General features: G+C 43.2%; 1 protein-coding gene across 1 annotated transcript in view; it reads left to right on the forward strand.

Annotated features, from left to right (window-relative positions):
* Positions 1 to 20046, forward strand: part of SERINC5 (serine incorporator 5) — a 54911-nt gene extending 34865 nt beyond the window's left edge. The window contains exons 8-12 of the mRNA XM_085848628.1: positions 9384 to 9507; positions 15671 to 15740; positions 16777 to 16816; positions 16926 to 17070; positions 18974 to 20046. Of these exons, the coding sequence (XP_085704754.1) occupies positions 9384 to 9507; positions 15671 to 15740; positions 16777 to 16816; positions 16926 to 17070; positions 18974 to 19121 (527 nt within the window). The 3' untranslated portion in view covers positions 19122 to 20046. The remainder of the gene's footprint in view (positions 1 to 9383; positions 9508 to 15670; positions 15741 to 16776; positions 16817 to 16925; positions 17071 to 18973) is intronic.
* The last annotated feature ends 3222 nt before the right edge of the window (positions 20047 to 23268 follow it).

The raw sequence follows: 23268 nt of genomic DNA on the forward strand, positions 1-23268 counted from the left end.
AATTTAAATGTTATGTCTTAGGTTACTGTAGATTAGTTCAACAACAATTTAAATGTGGCTAAAATGTACTCGTGTATCATTGAGTGGTGAGTGTACAGTATCATTGTCATCTGCTGGTGCTTGAAGTATGGGAAGCATCCCTGCTGTTGTTACAGGAGGGTCAGAGACACTGATGGCTTCATTCAGTGCTCCCCAGGCAGGAACGGACTGATCATCTTCACAATCATGCATCTGTGACACAACCCAGGCCAAATCTTTGGCATGGGCCTTCTCTCTTTCATCATCTTGAGCATTGCTGAACCATTCCATCTCAATCTTCTTCTGTCCACTGAAAGATGGTGAGGGTTTCTGCCCTGATGCCAAGGTAGCCTGGTCAAGCCTTTGAAACTCATGCAGAGCACCAGGCCTTATAGCTCTTGATCTTAAGAGGCTCTTTCCACCTGGGCCCTTTCCACTTGCAGTATCTTCTCTTTGTTCTGGAGGTGGACCTCTCTGCCAGACCATCATCTGTGTGCAGTGGAATGTATTGCTTCCATCAACAGTTGCTTCAAGCACATCTATGTTGTCACAGGAACAGTGGATCATCCGCTTCTTGACAATGTTGTCTGGGACATAGACATAACCGTTCTTGGCAAACCTGTCCAGTATTTCATTAGCTATGCTCGTGTCAAACCTTCGAACAGTGTCAATGCCTATGGTGTGGTTGGCTGCATGGAACAGGTCAACAAGAGCCTCAGAGCGAGTAGCCTGGTGGAGAGCGAGCCCAAGACCAATGCGCTTTGGTGTCAACTTCCGTTTATGGGACACCCCATAAACAATGTCTTGGGCAATACTGCACACAGTCTGTTTGATGGTATTGTCTTCATCTGTCTCCTCATAAAGGTTATTTATGCCCCCAAAGAGCAAGCGAAGGAACATATACATGCTCTCTGGGATCACTTGATCAACATGCTCTTGATCAAGTCCATGCCATGTGCTCGAGTGTCATGGTGTGTCGAGCAGATCCTGCCTGACTCTGAGGGCAACGTGCACCGTCTCTTGAAAGATGTTGTCTTGTGCAAACGTGAGTGTTCCACCGTCTTCATCTTCAGTTGATTATGATTCCGATGAGAACATTCCATGCTCTATGGATTTGGTCAGTGTTCTGGAGATCAAGAAATCTGACTTGTCACCAGGGTACATCAGGAGTGATCCCCTGGATAGAGGTTTCACATAACTTGCCTTTGGTCCAACGAGCTCTTGAACCACTTCATAGAAAGTTGTTCTCCTGGACTGGTATTTTGGTGGTACACATTTGCCCATTTCACTGCCCATCCTCTCGTATATGTCATACACGTGACCACGAGACAAACCTACGCACAAGTCTCTGCATATCATCATCATGCACTCATCCTCCACTGGCTGTTGTGATTCCCTTTTTTTTTTTTTTTTTTTTTTTTTTTTTTTTTTTGTATACCTTGGTCGAGGCTCGTATGAGAGCTAACACACAACTCACAGCAAGGAGGCATGAGACAAGAGGGGCGGGAGTGGAAGGGACAAAACAGTGGGGAACAGACACATTAGGTGAACTGTGGAAGGGAGAGGGATGGGGATGGGACGGGGAACATGGCGAAGAGAAGATGGACATTACAGGGACTTTCAGGAAGGAAAGCAGGAGAATTGAAGGAAGTGGGCTTGGGTGGATTATCGGGGGTAGAAAAGATCGAGGATTTGGATGGGGGAAGATAAGAGGTGGTGGTGAACAGCTGTTTTGAAAGCCTGGAGGGAAGAATGGGAAAGAATAGAGTGAGGAAGTTTATTCCAAAGGCGGGAAAAAAGAGGAATGAAAGAGTGAAGATGAGCAGTGATTCGTGATTTTGGTAGTTTTACCAGAAGGGGGTTGTTGGCGGACCTTGAGCGCCCTGTGGAAATGTGGTTGGGACAAATCGCAGAGAGAGCAGGGGGGGCAAGGCTGGAGAGGAGTCGGTAGAAGACAGAAAGACCACCGACCAACCTGCGGTGATTGAGTGAGAGGCCCAAAGACTCAGCTTCATTGCGGGAGATGCCAATGATCTTAAAAGCCCTGGTTTCGACAGCGTGAAGCCGAGAAAGGTGGGAGGCAGGAGCACCAGCCCAGAGGGGAGAGCAGTACTCCATCAGGCTACGGACAAAAGCTTTGTAAGTAGTCAGGAGTAGTCCCTGGCTGATCCCTGGCTGTAAGTAGTCCCTGGCTGATCCTGGTCTTGCAGAGTGTCTTTCAAAGGATACCAAACAAGCAAAATGATAGCAACCTTCAGCTGCTATCAGGTCGCTGACTCCTGACAATCTTGAACTCATCACGGGTGAAGTTTGGAACGCTCAATCAATTCTGCAGACTTCTCCAGAGTTTCCACCCTGTAAACTTTTCTTTTGCCCTCTTCTTGGCAAAACATGCATAGGGACCAATTCATTGCTCGTTGGGTGCTTCGTCGGGTGGGTACTGAAGTAGTGCTGGGAGCATTGATCAAGACCATGATGGGATGCTCGCTGTGCTGATGACTGGTGCTGTTTCTTTAATCTGCTTAGCTTGCTTTCAGAGGTGAATGTGGAGTAGCAGGTTTTGTGCCACCTGTGTTCCATTGCATGGAATTCTTCCTCTGAAAGCACCTCAAGTCTCTCAAGGATGTCTACATTGGTGGTGTCACCCAGTTTTCGCCTCTGATCAGCGACTGTCCTTGTTCTGTTTTTTCCTTCTGTGGATGCTATGCGGAGGTCACCTGAACTGCTCTGACAAAAAATACGAGAGCTGGTCTGTGTCTTTGCTCTCTCTTTTACGCTTGATAATTGATACAGGGTCCATGGTTGGCGACTATACTACTGCTTTCAAACTGTGGAAGTTTCCAGCGATCTGAAAATACAGTGGTTATAACCATGTAACAACAATCAACAAGAACACCTAGCACACTGCTAGATACACTACATCTGGTACATATTTGGCAGGAAGCCTGCCTATCTCCAACTGGAAAGAAAATAACAACATGTTAATGGTGTGCATGTTCTGGTAGCACCGAGAACAAAGCGACATTGAACATGGTAAAATACCCATTAAAAGTATAAACAGAAAAATGGCAATGTTTGCCTTTCATTCTCTTGACACTCTATAAATTAAGGTATATTTTCAGTTTAACCATTCACAATGCAAAAATACACTTTCTCCAATATACTGGCTTTGGTTTTATTGATATGTTCAATAAAATAGGCACCGGTTTCATCAAAATAGGCAAAACCCCAAAATCTACCGGCAATGACCTTGGTGACCTTCAAGATGACCTTGAAATTGAAATTTGGCGATGGCATCCACCCACATTCTTTTTACCTTGCCACAGTGGAATGAACCATTATGGATGCCTGCTATTAACAAGCGATGCCCCCCCCAAAAAAAATTCTAGGGGACTTTTCGATTTTTGGCTGGTCTACTATTTGTGAAATACAACATGCTGTCTCTTGATTAAACCAGTCAGTGAAGCGGCAGGTAGGCATGCCTCATATTTCTGAATGTACAACTGAATTATCTATTCCACTTGTAAAATAATGTTTGCTCTTTTTTTTTCCACACTCGCACTTAGTTTTATGGGACCTTTAACATCTTGTCAAGGTTTTATTTTTTATTCAATTCCATATAAATTACATTGCTGTGCAACACACTTAATAAGAAACGCAAGCTCTGGTGGTCTGCAGAAGACTTTGATGCTCTCTTTGGGAAGAGGCTTTCATGAGCAGCCACAAAATTGTGCATGTGTAATTTCCTTTTGAAAAGAAGGTTTTGCTTTCACCATCAGGACATTCTGTTTCCATGACCCTAATTTCCATTGTGGTTTCCCTGTGTTTAACCTCTTTTGCAATTTTACAGGCAGTTTGAATATACCGACCTTTGACAGACAGTAATTGAAATGGTATAGACCACTAAGAGGACCCTGCTTTTCCCATCAACATTTCCATTTCTTTGAGTTTTTCGTTTCCTTACTGCAGAATAAAAAGGTTGAAAAGCAAAGAAATTGAAGAAGTACCCTTGAAAGATGCCCTTCTTTGATATGCAGCACAAGGCTGTGGGGGAGCTTCATTGGACGAGGGCATGGCTGTGCTCTGTTGGTCATGGCAGGAATTTGGAATTTGGCCATGGTGCCGGCGAATAGCTCGCTTACGCTTCGTGAAAAGTACCATCCAGCAACTAGTGCCGGCACACATGACGTCAAGTTTCACATCCATCCGAGGGATGACATTGGTCATTGTCAGGTCAGGCCAGATCAGATCTGTGACTTGCTAATCATGTACATCTGTACTAACCTGTTCCATGGTCGGGTTGTCAGCGACTAAACGGTCTCCCCCACCAGGTTTCCTGGTGAGGAGGGTGTTTGGATATGGACACCTAGCAGGATTAAAAACAAAATGTGTCAAAGGGCAGAGGAGCACCTTGTGAGCCAACAGCCATCCATATCTAGTGCCCAACTGTGCCTGTGGACATCCTCCTGCAGTTGGGTTACTTCTTATTAGGAGGTTGGTGGCAGGATTTGCACTCCGGCCACCGTAAAACCCTTCATTCCGCAAAACATTCTCAAAGCATAAAAAAACTGAAAACCCACTCCGTGGGAGTACATCCTGTGCAGCTTCCCTTCGCAGGGCCGCTCACCGGATGACGGGATTGGGGCAAAGCCTTCGGGAACCCCAATCTTTGATAGGGAAACCACAGGGTAACAATCCCGGGTCAGGTTGCAGGAGAGTGTGTCGGAGTGGTGCTGAGGTGTCGTCCACCAGACGGCGGTCTCCTTGGGTTAACCTGAGGCGGTCCCTTCGGGTGGGTGCCTGGAATGTCCTATCCCTCAGAGAGTATGTTCACTTGTCTCTGTTATCATCTGAGTTCAAGCGTTTGGACATCGGTATTGCAGCACTCTGAGGTTCGGAGACCGGATTGCGGTGAGATCATGGCAGGTGGTTCCACCTACTATTGGTCTGGTTGCTCTGATGGTTACCATGCCCAAGGAGTTGCTGTAGCTGTGTCCAATAAGCTGACTCCAATGATAATTGAGGTAACATCAGTCAACAAGCGTATTATGAGACAAAGGATTCGTCACTCCTTAGGTGTCATTTCCCTGGTCTCTGTTTATGCTCCAACTGTGGCGAGTGATTTCACCGTGAAGGATGCATTCTACGCCACGCTCGAGTCTGGTTGATCAGTGCCCCAGGTGAGATACTCTTCTCGTCGTGGGGGATTTCAATGCATCAACTAGAACTGATAGGGATGGTTATGAGATGTCTGTTTGTCCCCATGGATCTGGAACTGTGAACCTGAATAGCACTAAGTTCCTTGACTTTGCAAGAAGTCATGGCCTTAGGGTGGCCGGTTCATGGTTTCAGCGCCCACAAGCTCATCGCTGGACTTGCTATTCCAACGCTGGCGGTGTGGCAAAGGAGATTGACCATGTGCTCATTGACGGTCGCTGGAGGATGATCCAGAACAGGGTCTACCGGAGTGCTCAGTTCCTCAATACTGACTACCGGCTTATTGTAGCAACTCTTAAGTTGCACCTTAAATCCAGGAGAATGGTACCATCCCAGCTTAGGCTGGATGTTGGCAAGCTCAAGGATAAGGGTAGCTGAGGATTTTGTGAACAAGCTGAGTTGAGATTTGGGGGGCGGGGGTCTGTGTGCTTTGGGAGATCCTGAAGAGTTGTGGAGTGCCTTCAAGACCACCGTCCTTGATGTTGCCGGTCGATGTCTTGGAACTCACCGTCGGGTGAGGAAGAATTTTGTCTCGAGGGATACTGGATACCATTGACCAGAGTCGCAGGGCCTGGCTGAATGGCAGAGCTGAGCTGTTCAGGGAGCTGAGGCATAAAACGGTACGTGCACTGAGGGTGGACAAGGAGGCCTATGTGCGAGGAATCTGTGAGGGGGTGGAGCATCACATGTGGTCAAGTGATTCTCGTCCCGCTTACAGGGGAATTCGTGCATTGCGTTCATCCAAGCCCATCCCTCGGTGTAGGCCTACTGCAGTTAGAGCAGAGGGTGGGGGCTCTTGACAGAGGAGTCGGAAGTGAAGGCCCGCTGGGCCGGTTACTTTGAGCAGTTGTACCAGGCTGATCCCCCAGCTGTCGAGTTGGGTGTCAGGGGTGTTACAATCACTGTTGCTGACCTTCCAATCAACTGTGGTCCACCTTCGTTTGTGAAAACACAGGCTGCGGTGAACCGGTTGAAATGGGGTAAAGCTCCTGGGATCTGTGGCATCCATGCCGAACTTCTCAAGGGTGGTGGAAATGCTGCACTCATGTCATTGCATGTAGTTCTGTGCTCTGCCTGGCATCATCACAGGCATCATCTGCTCTGCCTGGCATCATCCCAACTGACTAGAAGAGGGGCCTTGTTGTCCCTCTCTGGAAAGGGAAGGGTGATTGCCAAGACTGCAACAACTTCCGAGGGGTGACGCTGCTCTCAGTGCCGGGCTAGGTCTTTGCTTGGATAATAATTCTTGATAGGGTTCACCACCATCTGCTTGAGCACCAGCGTCCAGAGCAGTCAGGCTCTACACCAAAGAGGTCAACGATTGACCGTATCATTACTCATCGGGTACTCACCGAACGCAGATGAGTGTTTCGGCAGGGGCTGCTTGCAGCTTATGTTGATCTCTGTAAAGCATTTGATTCATTGAATCAAGATGCCCCTGGAGGATTCTTGGTCTTCGTAGGGTGCCACCAAAACTGATCGATCTGATGTCTGAACTCCACTCTGGTACTGAGAGTGCTGTGAAATGTGGTGGTACCATCTCTGACTTATTTCCAGTTGTTACTGGAGTTAGTCAGGAGTGTGTACTGGCCCCCACACTTTTCAGTACTTGTATGGACTGGATTCTAGGGAGGATGTCGGAGAGATCAAGCTGTGGTGCATTGTTTGGGAATGTCAAGATCTCTGACATTGATTTCGCAGATTATGCAGTCATCTTTGCAGAGACTCTAAATATCCTTTTGGGGGCCCTCAAGGTGCTGAATGAGGAGTTGGAGCCGCTGGGATTACGGGTTTCCTGGGTCAAAACTAAGATCCAGGTTTTCAATGACATCTTGGATGCTGCTGCCCTTTCTGTGGCTCTTTGTGGTGAGGATGTTGAGGTCGTGGAGAGATTCATTTTCCTTGGCAGTGATATTCATGTCTCTGCTGGGTCGGGCCTGGGGAGTCATGGATTTGCTGGATCCTCGGGTGTGGCACTGCTGGTACGTGTGCGGGAGGACGAAAGTCTGAGTCTTCAGGTCCTTGGTGCTTCCAGTCTTGCTCTATGGATGTGAGACTTGGACTGTGACCAGGGATCTGAGATGGAGACTTAATTCCTTTGGTTCCAGGTCTCTTCGGAGAATCCTTGGCTATCTCTGGTCGGACTTTGTGTCCAACGAGCGGTTGCTGAGAGAGACTCAAATGAGATTTGTAACCTGCATGGTCCATGAGCATCAGCTGCAGCTGTATGGACATATGACTCGTTTTCCTGACGCTGATCCTACTCACCAGATTTTCTCAGCGAGGGAGTCTTGTGAGTGGAGGAGGCCAGTGGGCCGAACACGTGCCTCGTGGTTGCAGCAGGTTGATCGGCATCTCAAGGAGATGGGGATGGGCCAGGCATCTGTCTGGGGGATGGCCAGACGGAGGCCCCTGGAGTACCTGCAGAAAGTGGACGCAGCGACACGCTGTTCTGGTGCATGCTCCCATTCCTGACCTGACCTGAGGGACGACACACGCATCGATGAATCACCCTGCCTGTGAAACGCCAGGATGACAGTTTATAGCTGGGCTGGGATTCGGACCCAGGCTGGACAGCTTTAAGGTGAGTTTGTGTACCTGTACGTTTAAGCCATCCTGTCAGCCTGTTGAAAGGATGTGATACAGTAATAGACCTCTCCTATATTATTAGCTCATCACCCTTTGTAATACACTATAATAAACACCTACAGTATCTCTCTGGTTAAAGGATGATAAATTTTAAGCATTTAGGTTCGAAAAGCTATGAAGGAAAAATCTTTTTTGAAGATTGTTCAGCTTTTCATTCACAGTTATTGTGACAACGGCCTATAACCATGTTTGATATTATTTAAGGTCTATCCATCAGAGAGGCAGGATTTAAATCGAAAAACAAAGGACCATCCACATACACTATTGCTTTCACCGCAGGGAAATGCGAGGGGAGCAATGTTACAAAGTTTGGTGGAAATTAACTTTGATGAGACGGAAGGCGAACAGGGGAATTTATGAGTTGTATTTGGAGGGCAGTTCCAGATTTCCTATTTTTGTGCATGTAATGGTGTTTCAGACACATCTCTCTGCCTCCAATGTGGGTGAGGGTGGCAATATGATGCATCCACAGTGAAAAGTCTGAGCATGATGTGCAGTGCAGAACAACCCTCGTCATGAACACCACACAGCCCGTGGCTTCACACAATTGCATTTGTTCATTGTGCCGGCGATAACTTTCCCACTCTTCATGAAGGATCCCGTGGGATCTTTAGCGTCCACCAACTAATGCTGGCAGACGAGACGCCCAGTTTAACGTTCATCCGAGGGACTGCGAAATACCAGGATGACATTTCTAGCTGCGCCAAGATTCAAACCCAGGCTAGACAGATCGGAGGTGAGTGCGCACACCTTTTAGGCTATCTGACCACCCCATTGAGCTGGGTAAAAACATGGGACAGATCTTGCCACCCCCCTCCCCCCCACAGATATCCTAGTGCAATTATTCTGATTCTTGGTGAAAGCTTATCTGTTTGTATTTAATATAGCTACTAAATTAGCGGGTGTAACTTGCAGTGTGTGAGATCTGCAGTTCTACGTGATGAAGCAAGATTGTATTACTTTGTGTAAAAAATGCAATTTGTATGGTAATAAATGTCTGGTAAAGATAACCCAATGGTTGCGTATCGGGGACCTTGGACCAGTAAAGACCTCGGTGTGTTACTCGTCGTCGTGTTGCTTCGTGTGAAGTAGACACAAACTTTAGCTGGTCTAATAATTAAGTTATTTTGAAAATCTGGGAACAAGGTCATGTGTGCATTGAAGAATGAAGTATATTGTTGTAGAAATGGGGGAATTTGGCCTTGCAATGCCGAGGAGGCGCAAATTTTGGCGCGAAGGGCACATTTTTGGCTTGGTATGGGAGCAAACGAGTTGTTGATATGGCCTGGGGTGTCTTGGCTGTTTGGCCGACAGAACTGCCGCAACAGTATAATTGTGCAAGCGAGTATTTCAATTGTTTGTATTTGAAAGTGATTTTTATTTCATTTTATATTTCTTTCATGTAAGATTTGTGTTTACTTGAACTGCTTGTTTATTGTTGTTGAGGAATGGTCAGCAGTTAGCCGTTTGCCTTCAGGAATTCTTTCTTTTCCCTGCAGTCCTGCGAGGACACAACAATGTGACCATCTGCATTCCCTATGCAGGAGAGAGCCAGTATGTGGTTGACACCACCACGGCGGTTGTGGGTAGCCTCATTATGTATGGCTGCGTTCTCTTTGCCTGGTACGTAACCGAGTGTGCGAGTGCAAACGCACATGGAGCATTTGAGTGAAAATACGTGTGCCATTGTCTTCACCATCTTTTGGTCTTCACTGGACCAAGTTTGTTTGCCCAATGCAAGGAGGTTATTATTATTATTACATGATGCTGCAACTGCAAGCAGCTTGTTTTTCTTCCACTCTATTTTACAAGAACTTGTGTGAACATGTTGGTGAATAGGCAACGCCTTCAGAAAGTCTTCACACCCCTTGACTTTTGTCACATTTTGTTGTGTTGTAGCCTGAATTTAATATGGACTAAATAATAATAAATAAATAAATAAAAAGTGAAAACGTGTTTTCAGACGTTTTTTTTTTCAAATTTATTTAGAATTAAAAGCTGAAATATGTTGAGTCAATCAGTATTCAACCCGTTTGCTATGACACTCCAAATTGAGCTTAGGTGCATTCAATTTCCTTTGATCATCCTTGTATTGAGATGTCTCCACAACTTGATTGGAGTCAACCTGTGGCCAATTCAATTGATTAGACATGATTTATAAATAAACACACCTTTCTAAATTAGGTCCCACAGTTGACGGTGCATGTCATAGCAGAAACTCTACCATGAAGTCGAAGGAACTGTCCGTAGAACTCTGAGATGTAATTGTGAGGAGGCATGGATCTGGGGAAGGGTACAAAACAATTTCTAGATTGTTGAAAGTTCCCAAGAGCATGGTGAGCTCCATCATTAGGAAATGGAAAGAATGTGGAACTACCCAGACTCTTCCTAGAGCTGGCCATCCAACTAACCTGGGAAAGAAGGACCTTGGTCAGGGAGGTGACCAAAAACCCAATGACCACTCTAACAGAACTACAGAGTTCCTTGGCCGAGATGGGAGAACCTGCCAGAAGGATAACGGTCTCTGCAGCACTTCACAGGTCTAGGCTTTATGGGAGAGTGGCCAGACGGATGCCACTACTGAGAGAAAGGCACATGACAGCATGCTTGGAGTTAGCAAAAAGGCATGTGAAAGATTGAGAGCACGAGGCAAAATATTCTGTGGACTGAGATGAAAAATGAACTGTTTGGCCTGAATGCGTTACTTGTGGTGGAAACTGAGTACAGCTCATCACCCATTTAACACCATCCCTTCTGTGATGCTAGGTGGTGGCAGCATCATGCTATGGGGATGCTTTTCAGTGGCAGGGACTGGGAGATTTGTAAGGATAGAGGGAACAATGAATGGAGCCAAATACAGGGAAATTATTGAGGAGAACCTGCTTCAGAGTGCAAAAGACCTCAGACTGCAGTGAATATTTATGTTCCAACAGGACAATGACCCTAAAGCATACAACCAAAGCAACAATGGTGTGGTTTGAGAACAATAACTTGGAAGTCCTTGAGTGGCCCAGCCAAAGGCCAGACTTGAATCCCATAAATAATCTGTGGAAAGACTTGAAGATTGTTGTTCATCGACGCTCCCCATCTAACTTGGCAGAGCTTGAGTGAATCTGCAAGGAAGAATGGGAGAAAAATCCTCAAATCCAGATGTGCAAAGCTGATACAGACGTACCCAAGAAGACTCAAAGCTGTAATCGATGCCAAAGGCGCTTCTACAAAGTCTTGACTCGGGGTTGAATACTTATTGACACAAGACATTTTTTGCATTTAATTTTTATTTAGTTTGTAAAAATTTCGAAAAACATGTTTTCACATTATCATTATGCATTGCATGTTGTGTAGATTGGTGACAAAAATTTATATTTAATCCGTTTTATATTCAGGCTGTAACACAACAAAATGCGACAAAGTCGAGCGGTGTGAATACTCTTTGACAGCACTGTACATGTATTTGAGTAATGTTGTGACATGCCTTTTGTAAATGAGGGACGGTGAACTTTGAGAAATGTGAACCCTACCTCTGGAAGTATTCTCCAAACAGCAATGTTTGTTGTTTTATTGGTCAAGGATTGTGATTTTTAGCTCGCCTGTTCGAAGAACAGAGAGCTATAGCGATACCCCCAGCGTGAGCGTCAGCGTGAGCATGAAAATGTTAAGGTTTTTGGTGCAATTTTTTTAGAAGCTTGCCATTCATATAATATGTGTACTAGGATGCTGATATTTGGCATGGAGGTTTCTTTGGGGTATACTATTGATGTAGTGAAGTTGAAATTAAAAAATAATTTCAAATGTTTTAAATTTTTGACCTGTTTTGAACTTAACTTTTTCGTAGCACCTCAACGTTAAAGTTTTTTTTTTCCTTTCTAATGTTTTTATCTACCACACTATTTTTTTACTGATTACAATATACAAATACATATATTGCTTTAAAATTATTTGGATCAGACTTCACTGCAATGCTTTATAAATAATATTATTAGACGTCTTTTAAAAACGATAAATGTATAAACAGGCGAGCATTGGGTGGCTGACACCAACTCTGGTTGCAATGAGACTCATGACTAGTACTTTGAATTGACGGTTAAAATAAAATAAAAATCTAATATGTGCTTTTTTGCCATTTCAATAAACACATATTGTTCACAAAATATTTAATTTGCAAGTAACTTTTAAAAAACTTTTTTTTTCGTTGCCAGTTTTGTGGCTTCTTTTCAAATTGTTAGCTGGTTACCAAGTTGTGGTCGTCTTTTTAAACTTTTTTTTACCTCTGCCACCGAAGGTGGATGGAGGTTATGTTTTCACATCCGTCTGTCTTTCTGTGAGTAGGATATCTCAAAAAGTTATAGATGGATTTGGGGGAAAGGTTGGGTGCGTGACGAGGACAAATAGATTTGATTTAGGTGAAGATCCGGATCCGGATATCAGAATTTTTTTGTTTTTTTTCTAAGTGATTCTTCACTTTTGAGAGATGGGACCAAAACAATATACAGTATAGCATGACATTTCAAGAGGCTGTGGACAGAGTGTGACAAAACTTGGTGGATGAGTTAGGTCGGTGACAAGAACAACTCGATTAGATTTTGGTTCAAGTTCAGATCCAGATCTGGCCAATTGGTGGGATACAAAACGTCAACTGTTCAGCCTGGTATAGTATGTGCTCTACTGAGTGCCGTTGTTGTTCATACTTCATCCCCCCATAATAGTTTAGCCAATCCCCCCTTCTTTAGCTTCAATTTATGGTGAGTTTAATCTGATTTCTAAATACCCCTGTATTGCAGTTGTTTGTGGCTTCTTTGTTTGGATCCCATAGTTGTTTTTTTTACAAATTCAGTAGCTTTGGCTGAATACAGAGACCTTTAAAATGATCTTTTTTCCCATCTGGAGAACACTTGCAAATTACCTGTAGTGCGATTGCATGCTCACCCTCTCCCCCTCCTCCCCCCTTTACAGCGACACACAACACACACACACACACACACACACACACACACACACACACACACACACACACACACACACACACACACACACACACACACACACACACACACCTGTGGGCAATCCCATTCTTCCTGTGGGTAAATTTACCCCTCCCCCCCTCTCAACATCCTCCTGCTCATGAAAGCAAATGGACATTTCCTCATCGAAACAGTGGAATATTTAACGCTTTCCGCTCCCCAATCATGCTATCAACAATTTCACAGAAACCCGTCATGGTCGACATTCCAACTCATAATTTTATGAGAAAATAGTCGGAAATAATAGCAAGGACCTGTGTAACGTCCACAGTAAAATTGCTGCTTGAGAGAATGCCACATAGTTATTTGGGCTTTTTTTAAGAAAGACTGCTACCTTGATCGCTGAGACCGAACATTCACGAGGCCATAACGCCTCTTGGCTCAAAATCCTTTTAACTGTCGCTTTGTTTGGTTTACACTGAAGGGGAAAGTTGTAGGGAGGGCATGGGGATTGTGAATTGAACAACTTTGAAGATATCTTTGACTTCACATCGCGGTAAGCACCAAAAAGACTGCCGTAATATTGAAATTGTGGGTGGGGTCGAGAGAACTGTACAACCAATGGTTGGAATGAGTATGGATGGATGGACGGACGCATGCAGGCATGGTGCCTTTTATAAAAGGAGATGGCACCATGGCGCCTTTTTATAGAAGAGGGAGAGTGATGCAGGATATACAAGGTTTTAAAAGTCATTTTATTTCTGTTACAATTATTTTTTCCTGCCCTCCTTGTTTAATGTGTCATTGTTTATTTTCTGATGACCTTGGAATATTGTAATTCCTTTGCAAGAAATTTTCTCAACATTGAAAGTTTTTGAGACCTGATGCAGTTTAGGAAACAGTCGATGGGGTTGGTGGTATGGTTGAGTATAATCTCTTGATAGAGGGTCTGGGTTCTCATGATCTGTCATAAACCTTTCCATGGTGAAGAAGAACACCTTGACAGGTGACCACTCAGTCGCAAGGTGCAGAAAATTCTGCTGAACAGCGATGTGAATTGAACCACACCAGCGATGCCCTGTTTGTCTGTGAGCAGGATATCTCAAAAGTTATGATCAGATTCGGATGAAACTTGGTGGACATGTTGGGTGTTTGATAAGGATGAACTGATTAGATTTTGGTGAAGATCCGGATCTGGATCTGGATACGAGAATTTTTAAGTGGTTCTTCACCATTGAGAGATCGGGCCAAAAATGATAGAGCACAATATCTCAAAAAGTTGTGGACGGATTTTGACAAAACTTGGTGTATGAGTTGGGTAGGTGACAACAAGCCAATGAGATTTTGGTTCAGGATCGGATGCAGATCCGGCCTATTAGTGGGATACAAAACATAAACTGTTGAGCCTGGCAGAGGTATGCACTCTTCCGAGTGCCAATTTCATTTGTTTTGTGGTTGTTGTTTTTTGTTTATAATGTTTGTTTTGACAAAATCACAAACTATATCCTCATTGTTCTTTTTCATTTTAACCTTTCCACTTCCTGTAACCTCGTCTGTCCCTGTGTCTTTGTCTCCTTGTCTCTTCTATCTGCTGAAGCAATGAAGCCTCTTATCTTGCTCAAGTCTTTGGACCATGCTGGGTGCTTAAAGTTTACAAATACGAATTTCAAGTAAGCAAATGTGTGTGCATACTATTGTGGGAATATCTCCATCCCACATGATTTCCTACCTGCATCTCCCATCATAATACCTGAGTTTGCATTCTGCACCATGTCACACGACCTTAAGCTGAGATTTATGCTATATATATATATATATATATATATATATATGTATATATATATGTATATATATATATATATATATATATATATATATATATATATATATATATATATATATATATATATATATATATATATATATATATATATATATATATATATATATATATATATATATATATATATATATATATATATATATATATATATATATATATATATATATATATATATATATATATATATATATATATATATACATATATACATATATACATATATACATATATACATATATACATATATACATATATATACATATACATATATACATATATATACATATATATATATATACATATACATACACACACCCTTTACAACACCCTTTGGCTCAGGGTCCAAAAAATGGAAAGATGTTCATGCAAGACTCTATTTTGTGAAGGCAGTTGGCAGCTGTTGCAGATTGTGTGTGTGTGACATGGTTATTATCATAAAGCATATTTTCCTTATTCTGTTCAATTTAACCAGTGTTGTGAACTGGTTAAATTAGTGAACAGTTAAATTGGTAACAGTTGGTTAGTGAACAGCATGAGGCTATTCCTGACGGTGGATGCCATAGGCCAAAAACAGTCCTGTTGCTCAGGTGAAATTTTGGTTTGCCAAGTCAGAACTGGAAAGTCGGCCTCATTTATCTTCCTCAAGTCCCCTTAGCATTCCTTATTTGTAGAGCTTCGCAGTCATGCCAGACATGATATTTGACAGAACACCTGCCTGTAAGAACTTGGCTGCAAATTTTGTGTAATATTTTACATTATTTTTAAAGCACTGCATTGTTTTTGGCTTTTCATCATTTGTAGATGGGCCTTTCTGTTTGCTATGTTTTTCTAAGCTTGTAGATTGGTACCTTTTGAACTTGTTGCTATCCTTGCATAGAATGCCTTCCAAACTTCCTGACTTATCCTCGTTTTCCTCCTGCTTTGTGTGTCCATGCTTTGATCCCAAACTGACCATTCCTGCACTGGTCTTTGCTTTCGCTAGTGCCCGCTCCACTACCAACTCCTCCACAGCAGCCCTGGGCATTGGTGAAGGCGAGGCTTCTGGCCCTACTGTGAGTAATGCAGAACAGATTTGGAATCTGACTTACTTGATTTGTGATCAGATCTTTTTAAATTCTGTTGTGAGGTTCAAGTCAAATTTCTACAATACTAAAAGGCTTCTGCCCATTAGATTGGCACCTTGAAAGCAGGTTTTGATTGTGGTTTTATGGATATATGCATCCTCTCCAACTGCCTCAACTTCAATTCCACTTAATTGAGTTCTAGTGATGGTCGTTGGAGGTAATGAATGAAGTTTGGACTGTTCTTTGGGGGCTCTGATGCTCCTTTTATTTCATTTTACATCTTAGCTGAGGGAGACATTTGAGCTGTCAACAATTACTCCCAGATTAACTGATTTTATTTTGTTCATTAAGAACCTCTTATCCTAAATTTGAGAAGTAATCATTCCAAAAGCAACATTCTCCTTGATGTTGGTTATTCTTGTGCAAATAGCAGTTAAAATTGTATCCCATTTAAAGGCCTGTGTACGTATTATGCAAAAGTGGTGGAATTGTCACTCGCCCATTCAATCCCCCCTCCCCCCCCCCAATACATTCTTCTTATCCTATTCTATGCCTGGTGTTGGCTTAATGGTTAGGGTGGTGGGCTTAGGATCCGAGTATCCTGAGTTCAAATCCCACTCGGCTGTTGAATTAATACCAGGTGGGGTTGACTCTGCCTGTCATCCTTCCGAGGTCGGCAAAATGAGTGCCAGCATGCTGGTATCCTGTGTCGGAGTGGCGACCCGTCCAGGATTGTACCCAATAGCCAAGGAGACTGCTTCGGCAGCACCAACGCTCTGCACAGAGTATGGTCCCAGTGGATGGATGGATCCTATTCTCTTCCCCTTTCCATTCATGTAATTTTTACTTATCACTCTCATATGAATATATATATATATATATATATATATATATATATATATATATATATATATATATATATATATATTTCATTGTTTGTCAATGACAGGTTGGTATTTGATTCTAGTGCATGGAGTTTGAACTGTATTATATTATTTGTCTTTCATTGCACCTTGTTTTTCAGGAGGCATCCTGCTGCTTTTGCTGCGTCTCAGTTGAGGAAGGTACAATGCGTATGTGGTTAGTGAAGAAAAGATTTGTAATGGCCAAGGTTTGCTTGAAACCGCTGTTTTTAACTTGTGTTACACTTCTGGTTGCTTTGGTTACCCACAGGAGGATATGAAGAGACTGAGAATGGGCAATCACAAAAGGTCGTCCACAATGAAAGGGATTCTGTCGTGTACAGCTATTCTTTCTTCCACTTTGTTTATTTCCTTGCTTCCCTCTACATCATGATGACTCTCACAAATTGGTCCAGGTGAGAGTTCTAAATTGTTACCCTTGTAGCCTTTGGGGCTCTTTATTTATTATATTTGTAAATACGGTATAATATTGATTCCTGTCCCCCAAATCCATTCTCCACCAATGTGGGATCCACACATGCCTCTTCTATCCCCTTGTGTCCTCCCAAAAGTATGCAGGGTTGACGTTTTTTTGAATTTGACCTATTTTGAGGTCATGACCTAATTACAGACATTTTAACTTTTATTTTATTTTTAACTATAACTCAACTAAGGCTTGTCTGATCAGAACAAAATCATCCTTTCTAGATAGCTGAGAGCAAGATGCATTTACACTTGATTTACATCATACTCCTCTGGTTTAAAGGTCAAGGTCAAATTGTGGTCTGAAAAATAACGCGTTTTTCTTTTGTTGCGAAATCAGACTGTTTGGCCTTCTAAGATGTTCTTGCATCATAATAGTGCACCTGATATTTGATAAGTGCCGTTGACCTACTTTTTCAGATTGTGACGTAATTAACAAAAAACACATTTTTGATCATAACTTGAATAATTTTCTTCGATTTTCATGGTGTTAGTTTTAGGGATAGATTACAGCCGGGGACATTTTTACCTCTGCCACGGAAGGTGGAAGGAGGTTATGTTTTCACCCCTGTTTGTCTGTCTCTGTGTGCAGGATATCTCAAAAAGTTTTAGAGCGATTTATATGAAATTTGGTGGGCAGGTTAAGTGTTTTACAAGGACGAATTGATTAGATTTTGGTGAAGCTCTGGATCCGGCTACTAGAATTTTTAAAGTGATTCTTCACTACTGAGAGTCGTTGCGAAAAACAATATATCACATGATATTTCAAAAAATTATTGGTCCCGATTATGTTCTACTGGATCAGGCATTGCATGGCGGAGGTATGCGTGCTCTACCAAGTAAGTTAGTTTCTTAATTTACACTGTATCCTGAAATGTTGAAGGTCAAGGTCATGTGGTGGTCAAAAATAAAAGGCCATTATTGGCTCACGGGCCAAGGGTAAGTCTCGGGCGATCACCAAAGGGTAATCCTCCTCCAGCCAGGGAGGCATACTCTTGGCGATTGCTTTGGGATCGCAGATATCTAGTTTCTTTGTTTTCACCGTTTTTATTTTCTCATTACAACCCTTCCTGGTATCTACATTATAAATAGATGGTTTCTGCTTTCCCTGATCTTTTGATTCCTTTACTTTTTGAAGTTGCTAAGATCCAAAGAATAATACAATTGTTGCATTCTTGAGCTGTTTTGAGTCTTTCTTTCTTTGGAAATTGTCGAGAGTATTTCTCTCACAAAATTGTGTTTATGACATCGGTCTCAATTTTTCACACGGCGTCAAAAATTGTCAGGTCGCTTGTCTTGTCTTCAAGCAGTTCACCATTACAGAGGCTATTTTTATAAAAATGCACACTGCCATTATGTTCTATTCCGTGCGGTATTTTCAACCGACAGTTTGAGCGAAACCTGTCTTTACATTGTAAAGAACTTCCGTTTTGATTGACAAATTCAATTCCTCCCCTACTCAACAAGGTGCCAAGTTGGCTTTATCTGTTTTACACATGGTGCATGTTTTTTCACAATGACCAAATCTCATCCACAATATTGTATGAAATTGTCACGATGGACATATAAGTATCGTTCAAAAATGTTTTTTTCCTCGGGTGTCATTATTCAATGAAATAAGCATTTGTATCTCATCAGCTCAGCCACGTAAAGCATTCAGCCGTTTAATTTCCTTTTCTCAGAAGTGAACTGGTAGAATTGCACAAGGTATTTGTACATTTTTCTTCTAAATTGGTTTTTTTTTTTCCAGATTTTTATTTTTATTGAACTCTGTATTGTCCTGCTTTTTACCGGTGTGAAATCAAAATGATTTCTGTTCACCCTCTCCCACACCAGTTATGAAAATGCCAAGTTTGACACGGTCAGTCATGGTAGCTGGCCCACGTTCTGGGTCAAGATGTCATCATGCTGGATCTGCGTTGTACTCTATGCATGGACTCTGATTGCCCCTCTTTGCTTCCCTGACCGGGAGTTTCCTCAATAGGACAACTGTTCAGCTTTCCTCGAGTTCAAGACTTGTTTTTCCTTCAGGTAAATGAAGTGAATGTTTTTGTTAGGATTTTCACACCAGACAGTTTTACCCCACTTTTTGACTTGTACTATGAGACCTCTAGTTTTACTATTTGGACATGGTGTGTGTTGTGCAGCATAGTCTGTGCTTTTGTGATGTTGAACATCTGTTATAAGTGCGCATGTTGTCCCATGAGTTCCTTTAAAGTGCAACACAAATTGGCTAACATAAGAAATGTGATGAGCATGGATGAGTACACCAATGTCCCATTGTGAAGAATGCCTGCTGTAATAGATTTTGTAACGAATGGCACTTTTTGTGAAACAAGCTGTTAGCATTGGTGATTTAAATGAATCAATGTTTTTTTTCATTGAGGTGTTGCAGAAATATTTAGTAAAACTCTTTATTGGAACCAGTTCCGAAAGCACTATTATTGCCAAACAGGGTTGACCGTACAAGTTAAATGTTGGAAGTTGTTCTCATTGTGGTTGGGGTGGGGGGAGGGGGGGGGCAAGAGGGAATATCGGAATGTTTTTTTTTTTTTTTTTTTTTTTTTGAGAACAACCGCTCCACAGAGCGTATCTGTTACTTGTAACACTCGACTTTATTATGCATACATCGAATGTAAAAAGTTATTTTATGTTGTGTTCTGTGATTATTTTACTTTGGAATCGTGGTTATGCTTTATTGAGCTGGGAAATTATTAGTATTCAGAATAAAGCTTGAAGTTTTTTTTTTTTTCCCTGTAATGTAACTGCTGTGTGGGTGAATCATGTGGTATTCTTTTGCATTGAGGAATTTGTTTAAACCCGACCTTAAAAAACTGAAACTCAGGTAAAAAGTGGGTGTTAAAAAACTTATTGAAACACCATGTAATAAACAGTCCAAGATTCGTCAATATTTTTCATTTTTTTGTGCGTGGGACTGTTATCATGATCCATAATATGTTCTCCAACCTCTACAAAGTGAGAGACTCAAAGTTTCAGTCAGTAACACAAACTTTTAGCATGAATGAAATCCCATTTCTCCCTCTCATATAAACACTACATGAATGGGTCAAGTTGGATAGCCAATCACAGAACTTGATTGCAAGATCTTGTGACCACCAGCCAATAATAACTGGAGGCTAACCAGCCAACGGTGAGTCTGTTTGCCAAAGTACCCATAACTTAAGTGTTACGTTATGTTTTTATGTGCCATCAATGCTTATGATCACTTCCTGTGCAATTTCATATGTCCATGTACCTTGGTCCTTCATCTGCATCGCTCGCTACTCACTTATGTAGGTATGGTGTATAAGCCTGCGGCAAGTACACAGTTTTCTCCGTTATTGGGAGCTTGATTTTGCTGTGTGCCATGCCTCCAACTTCTGGCCCGGTTTGGGGTTTCTTCTTCTTCCCAAATCATGCGGACAACAAAACGAATTTCCGGATCTGTCGAGGCCCGGGTTACCAACGACCGGTACCAGTGGAAATTGTGCTACTGCTGGGGGAAGGGTGAGAGTTGGGACGATGACTGGCAAAGGGAGAGAGTTGGCTGATATGATGGAGAGAAGAAAGGTGGACATACTGTGTGTACAAGAGACCAAGTGGATGGGGAGTAAGGCTAGGAGCATTGGAGGTGGTTTCAAACTGTTCTACCATGGTGTGGATGGGAGGAGAAATGGTGTCGGGGTAATCCTGAAGGAAGATTGTCAAGAGGGTATTGGAGGTGAGGAGAGTGTCTGACCGAGTGATGAGTGTGAAGTTGGAAATTGAAGGGGTGATGATGTATGTCATCAGTGCATATGCCCCACACATGGGGTGTGAGATGGAATATAAAGAAAATTTCTGGAGTGAGTTAGATGAAGTGGTGGAGAGTGTATCCAAGGATGAAAGAGTGGTGATTGGAGCAGATTTCAATGGGCATGTTGGGGAAGGGAATAAAGATGATGAGGAGGCGATGGGTAGGTACGGTCTCAACAAGAGAAATGTGGAAAGGCAAATGGTGGTCGAGTTTACAAAAAGAATGGAAATGGCAGTGGTAAATACGTATTTCAAGAAGAAGGAGGAACACAGAGTGACGTACAAGAGTGGAGGAAAGTGCACACAGGTGGATTACATCTTAAGCAGGAGATGCAACCTGAAAGAGATTAGAGACTGTAAGGTGGTGGCAGGGGAGTGTAGCTCGACAGCATCGATTGGTGGTCTGCAAGATGATTTTGGAGGTGAGAGTGAGGGCTGAACCAAGGACCAGATGGTGGAAGCTGAAGGAGGAAGACTGTTGCGTGGAATTTAGGGAGGAGGCGAGACAGGTGTTGGATGGTGGTAAAGATGGGTGGGATGATTGGGCAACTACAGCAGAAGTGGTGAGGGAGATAGCTAGGAAGGTACTTGGTGTGACATCTGGACAATGGAAGGAAGATAAGCAGACTTGGTGGTGGAACGAGGAAGTACAGGAACGTATAACGAAGAAGGGGTTGGCAAAAAAGAAGTGGGATAGTCAGAGAGATGAAGAAAGTAGGCAGGAGTACAAGGAGTGGTGGCGAAAGGCAAAGAGAGAGGTGGCAAAGGCCAAGGAAAAGGCATATGATGAGCTGTATGAGAAGTTGGATACAAAAGAAGGGGAAAAGGATTTATACCGATTGGCAAGACAGCGGGACCGAGCTGGGAAGGATGTGCTGCAGGTTAGGGTGATAAAGGACGTAAATGGGAATGTGCTGATGAGCGAGGAGAGTGTGTTGAGAAGGTGGATGGAGTACTTTGAGGAGCTGATGAATGAAGAAAATGAGAGAGAGAGAAGGTTGGAAGAGGTGGAGATAGTGAATCTGGAAGTGGGGTGGATCAGTAAGGAGGAAGTGAGGACTGCTCTGAAGAGGATGAAGAGTGGAAATGTGGTTGGCCCAGATGATGTACCAGTGGAAGTGTTTTGGAGAGATGGCAGTGGGGTTTTTCACGAAATTATTTAATAAAATCTTGGAAAGTGAGAGGATGCCGGAGCAGTGGAGATTAAGTGTACTGGTTCCGATTTTTAAGAACAAGGGTGATGTGCAGAGCTGTGGAAATTACAGAGGGATAAAGTTAAGCCACACCATGAAGTTGTGGGAAAGAGTAGTAGAAGAATACAGTCCAGTATTCCTGCCCCCATATTTTCCAGTGCAGTGAGGTGTTGTGAGTTCCACAACGAGAGTGTTTTTGGATTACAGGTTTGAATTAGAATAATTACATAACCCCACTGGCTCCTTTCCTAGGGAGCGGTGCTTCCAGGATATAAGTGTTGTAGATGTCCACCCGCCGGCGTGCGAATGACCGCGTCGAACCAATAGCGGCCGCTTCGCCCACCGAACGGACAATCCAGTCGCGACTTTCCGGATCAACGCCGGAAACCAGCCACGGGTGTGTTTGTAACCACACCACAAACTTGTCCGCACTCGACCCGCGCTACAGGGTCCGTTCGCCATATCTTCGATTTACCTAATTATTCGCGCGGGTAGGTTAGTGAGAGATTGTACCTCAACGGGACTGCTTGGAAACGAGCCGCTTAAGCAGCTCGCTTCCTTTTGGGATAACCGAGCGGGGTATTATCGCGCAGTCCCATTGGACCCGATCACTTTACCGGCTATTTAAAAACCAACTATATTCTGACTGCAATATGGGGCAGTTCAATGAGGGAATGGACGCAACGAACAGGTTTACATTCACACAAGGACATTTATTATAATAAAGCACGTATGCAATTAAACAAGGCAAAACACGTATGCAATTACACAAGCAACAAAAGCACGACAAAAGAACTACGACCGTCTATACGAAATGCAATGCAAACATTTACAGCACACGAAGCACTTTACAATTTCCTACTTATTCGACGGGCCCACGGACACACGTACGCACACACACCCAAGAAATGGTGGCAGAGGCCTTTAATAACGGGCTCCAGCTCGGAGGACAGGTGAGCTGAAACCCAGAACCTATCTCCAACCTCTCCACCTCGTGTGGTCTTCAAGTTGTTTAGACCCGGGCTCCAGCGAGAGAGAGCTGGATCCAATCGCCGTGACCTGCGATCCTTCCCGAGCTCCCGCGAATCCTCCCGCGCTTCTCAACACGTGCTGGTGAGACGAGGAGCCGATCCTTCCCGTCGA

The sequence above is a fragment of the Eptatretus burgeri genome, chromosome 12 (assembly GCF_056783735.1).
Source record: "Eptatretus burgeri isolate ZD-2024b chromosome 12, Ebu_testis_v1, whole genome shotgun sequence".
Lineage (NCBI taxonomy): Eukaryota > Metazoa > Chordata > Myxini > Myxiniformes > Myxinidae > Eptatretus > Eptatretus burgeri.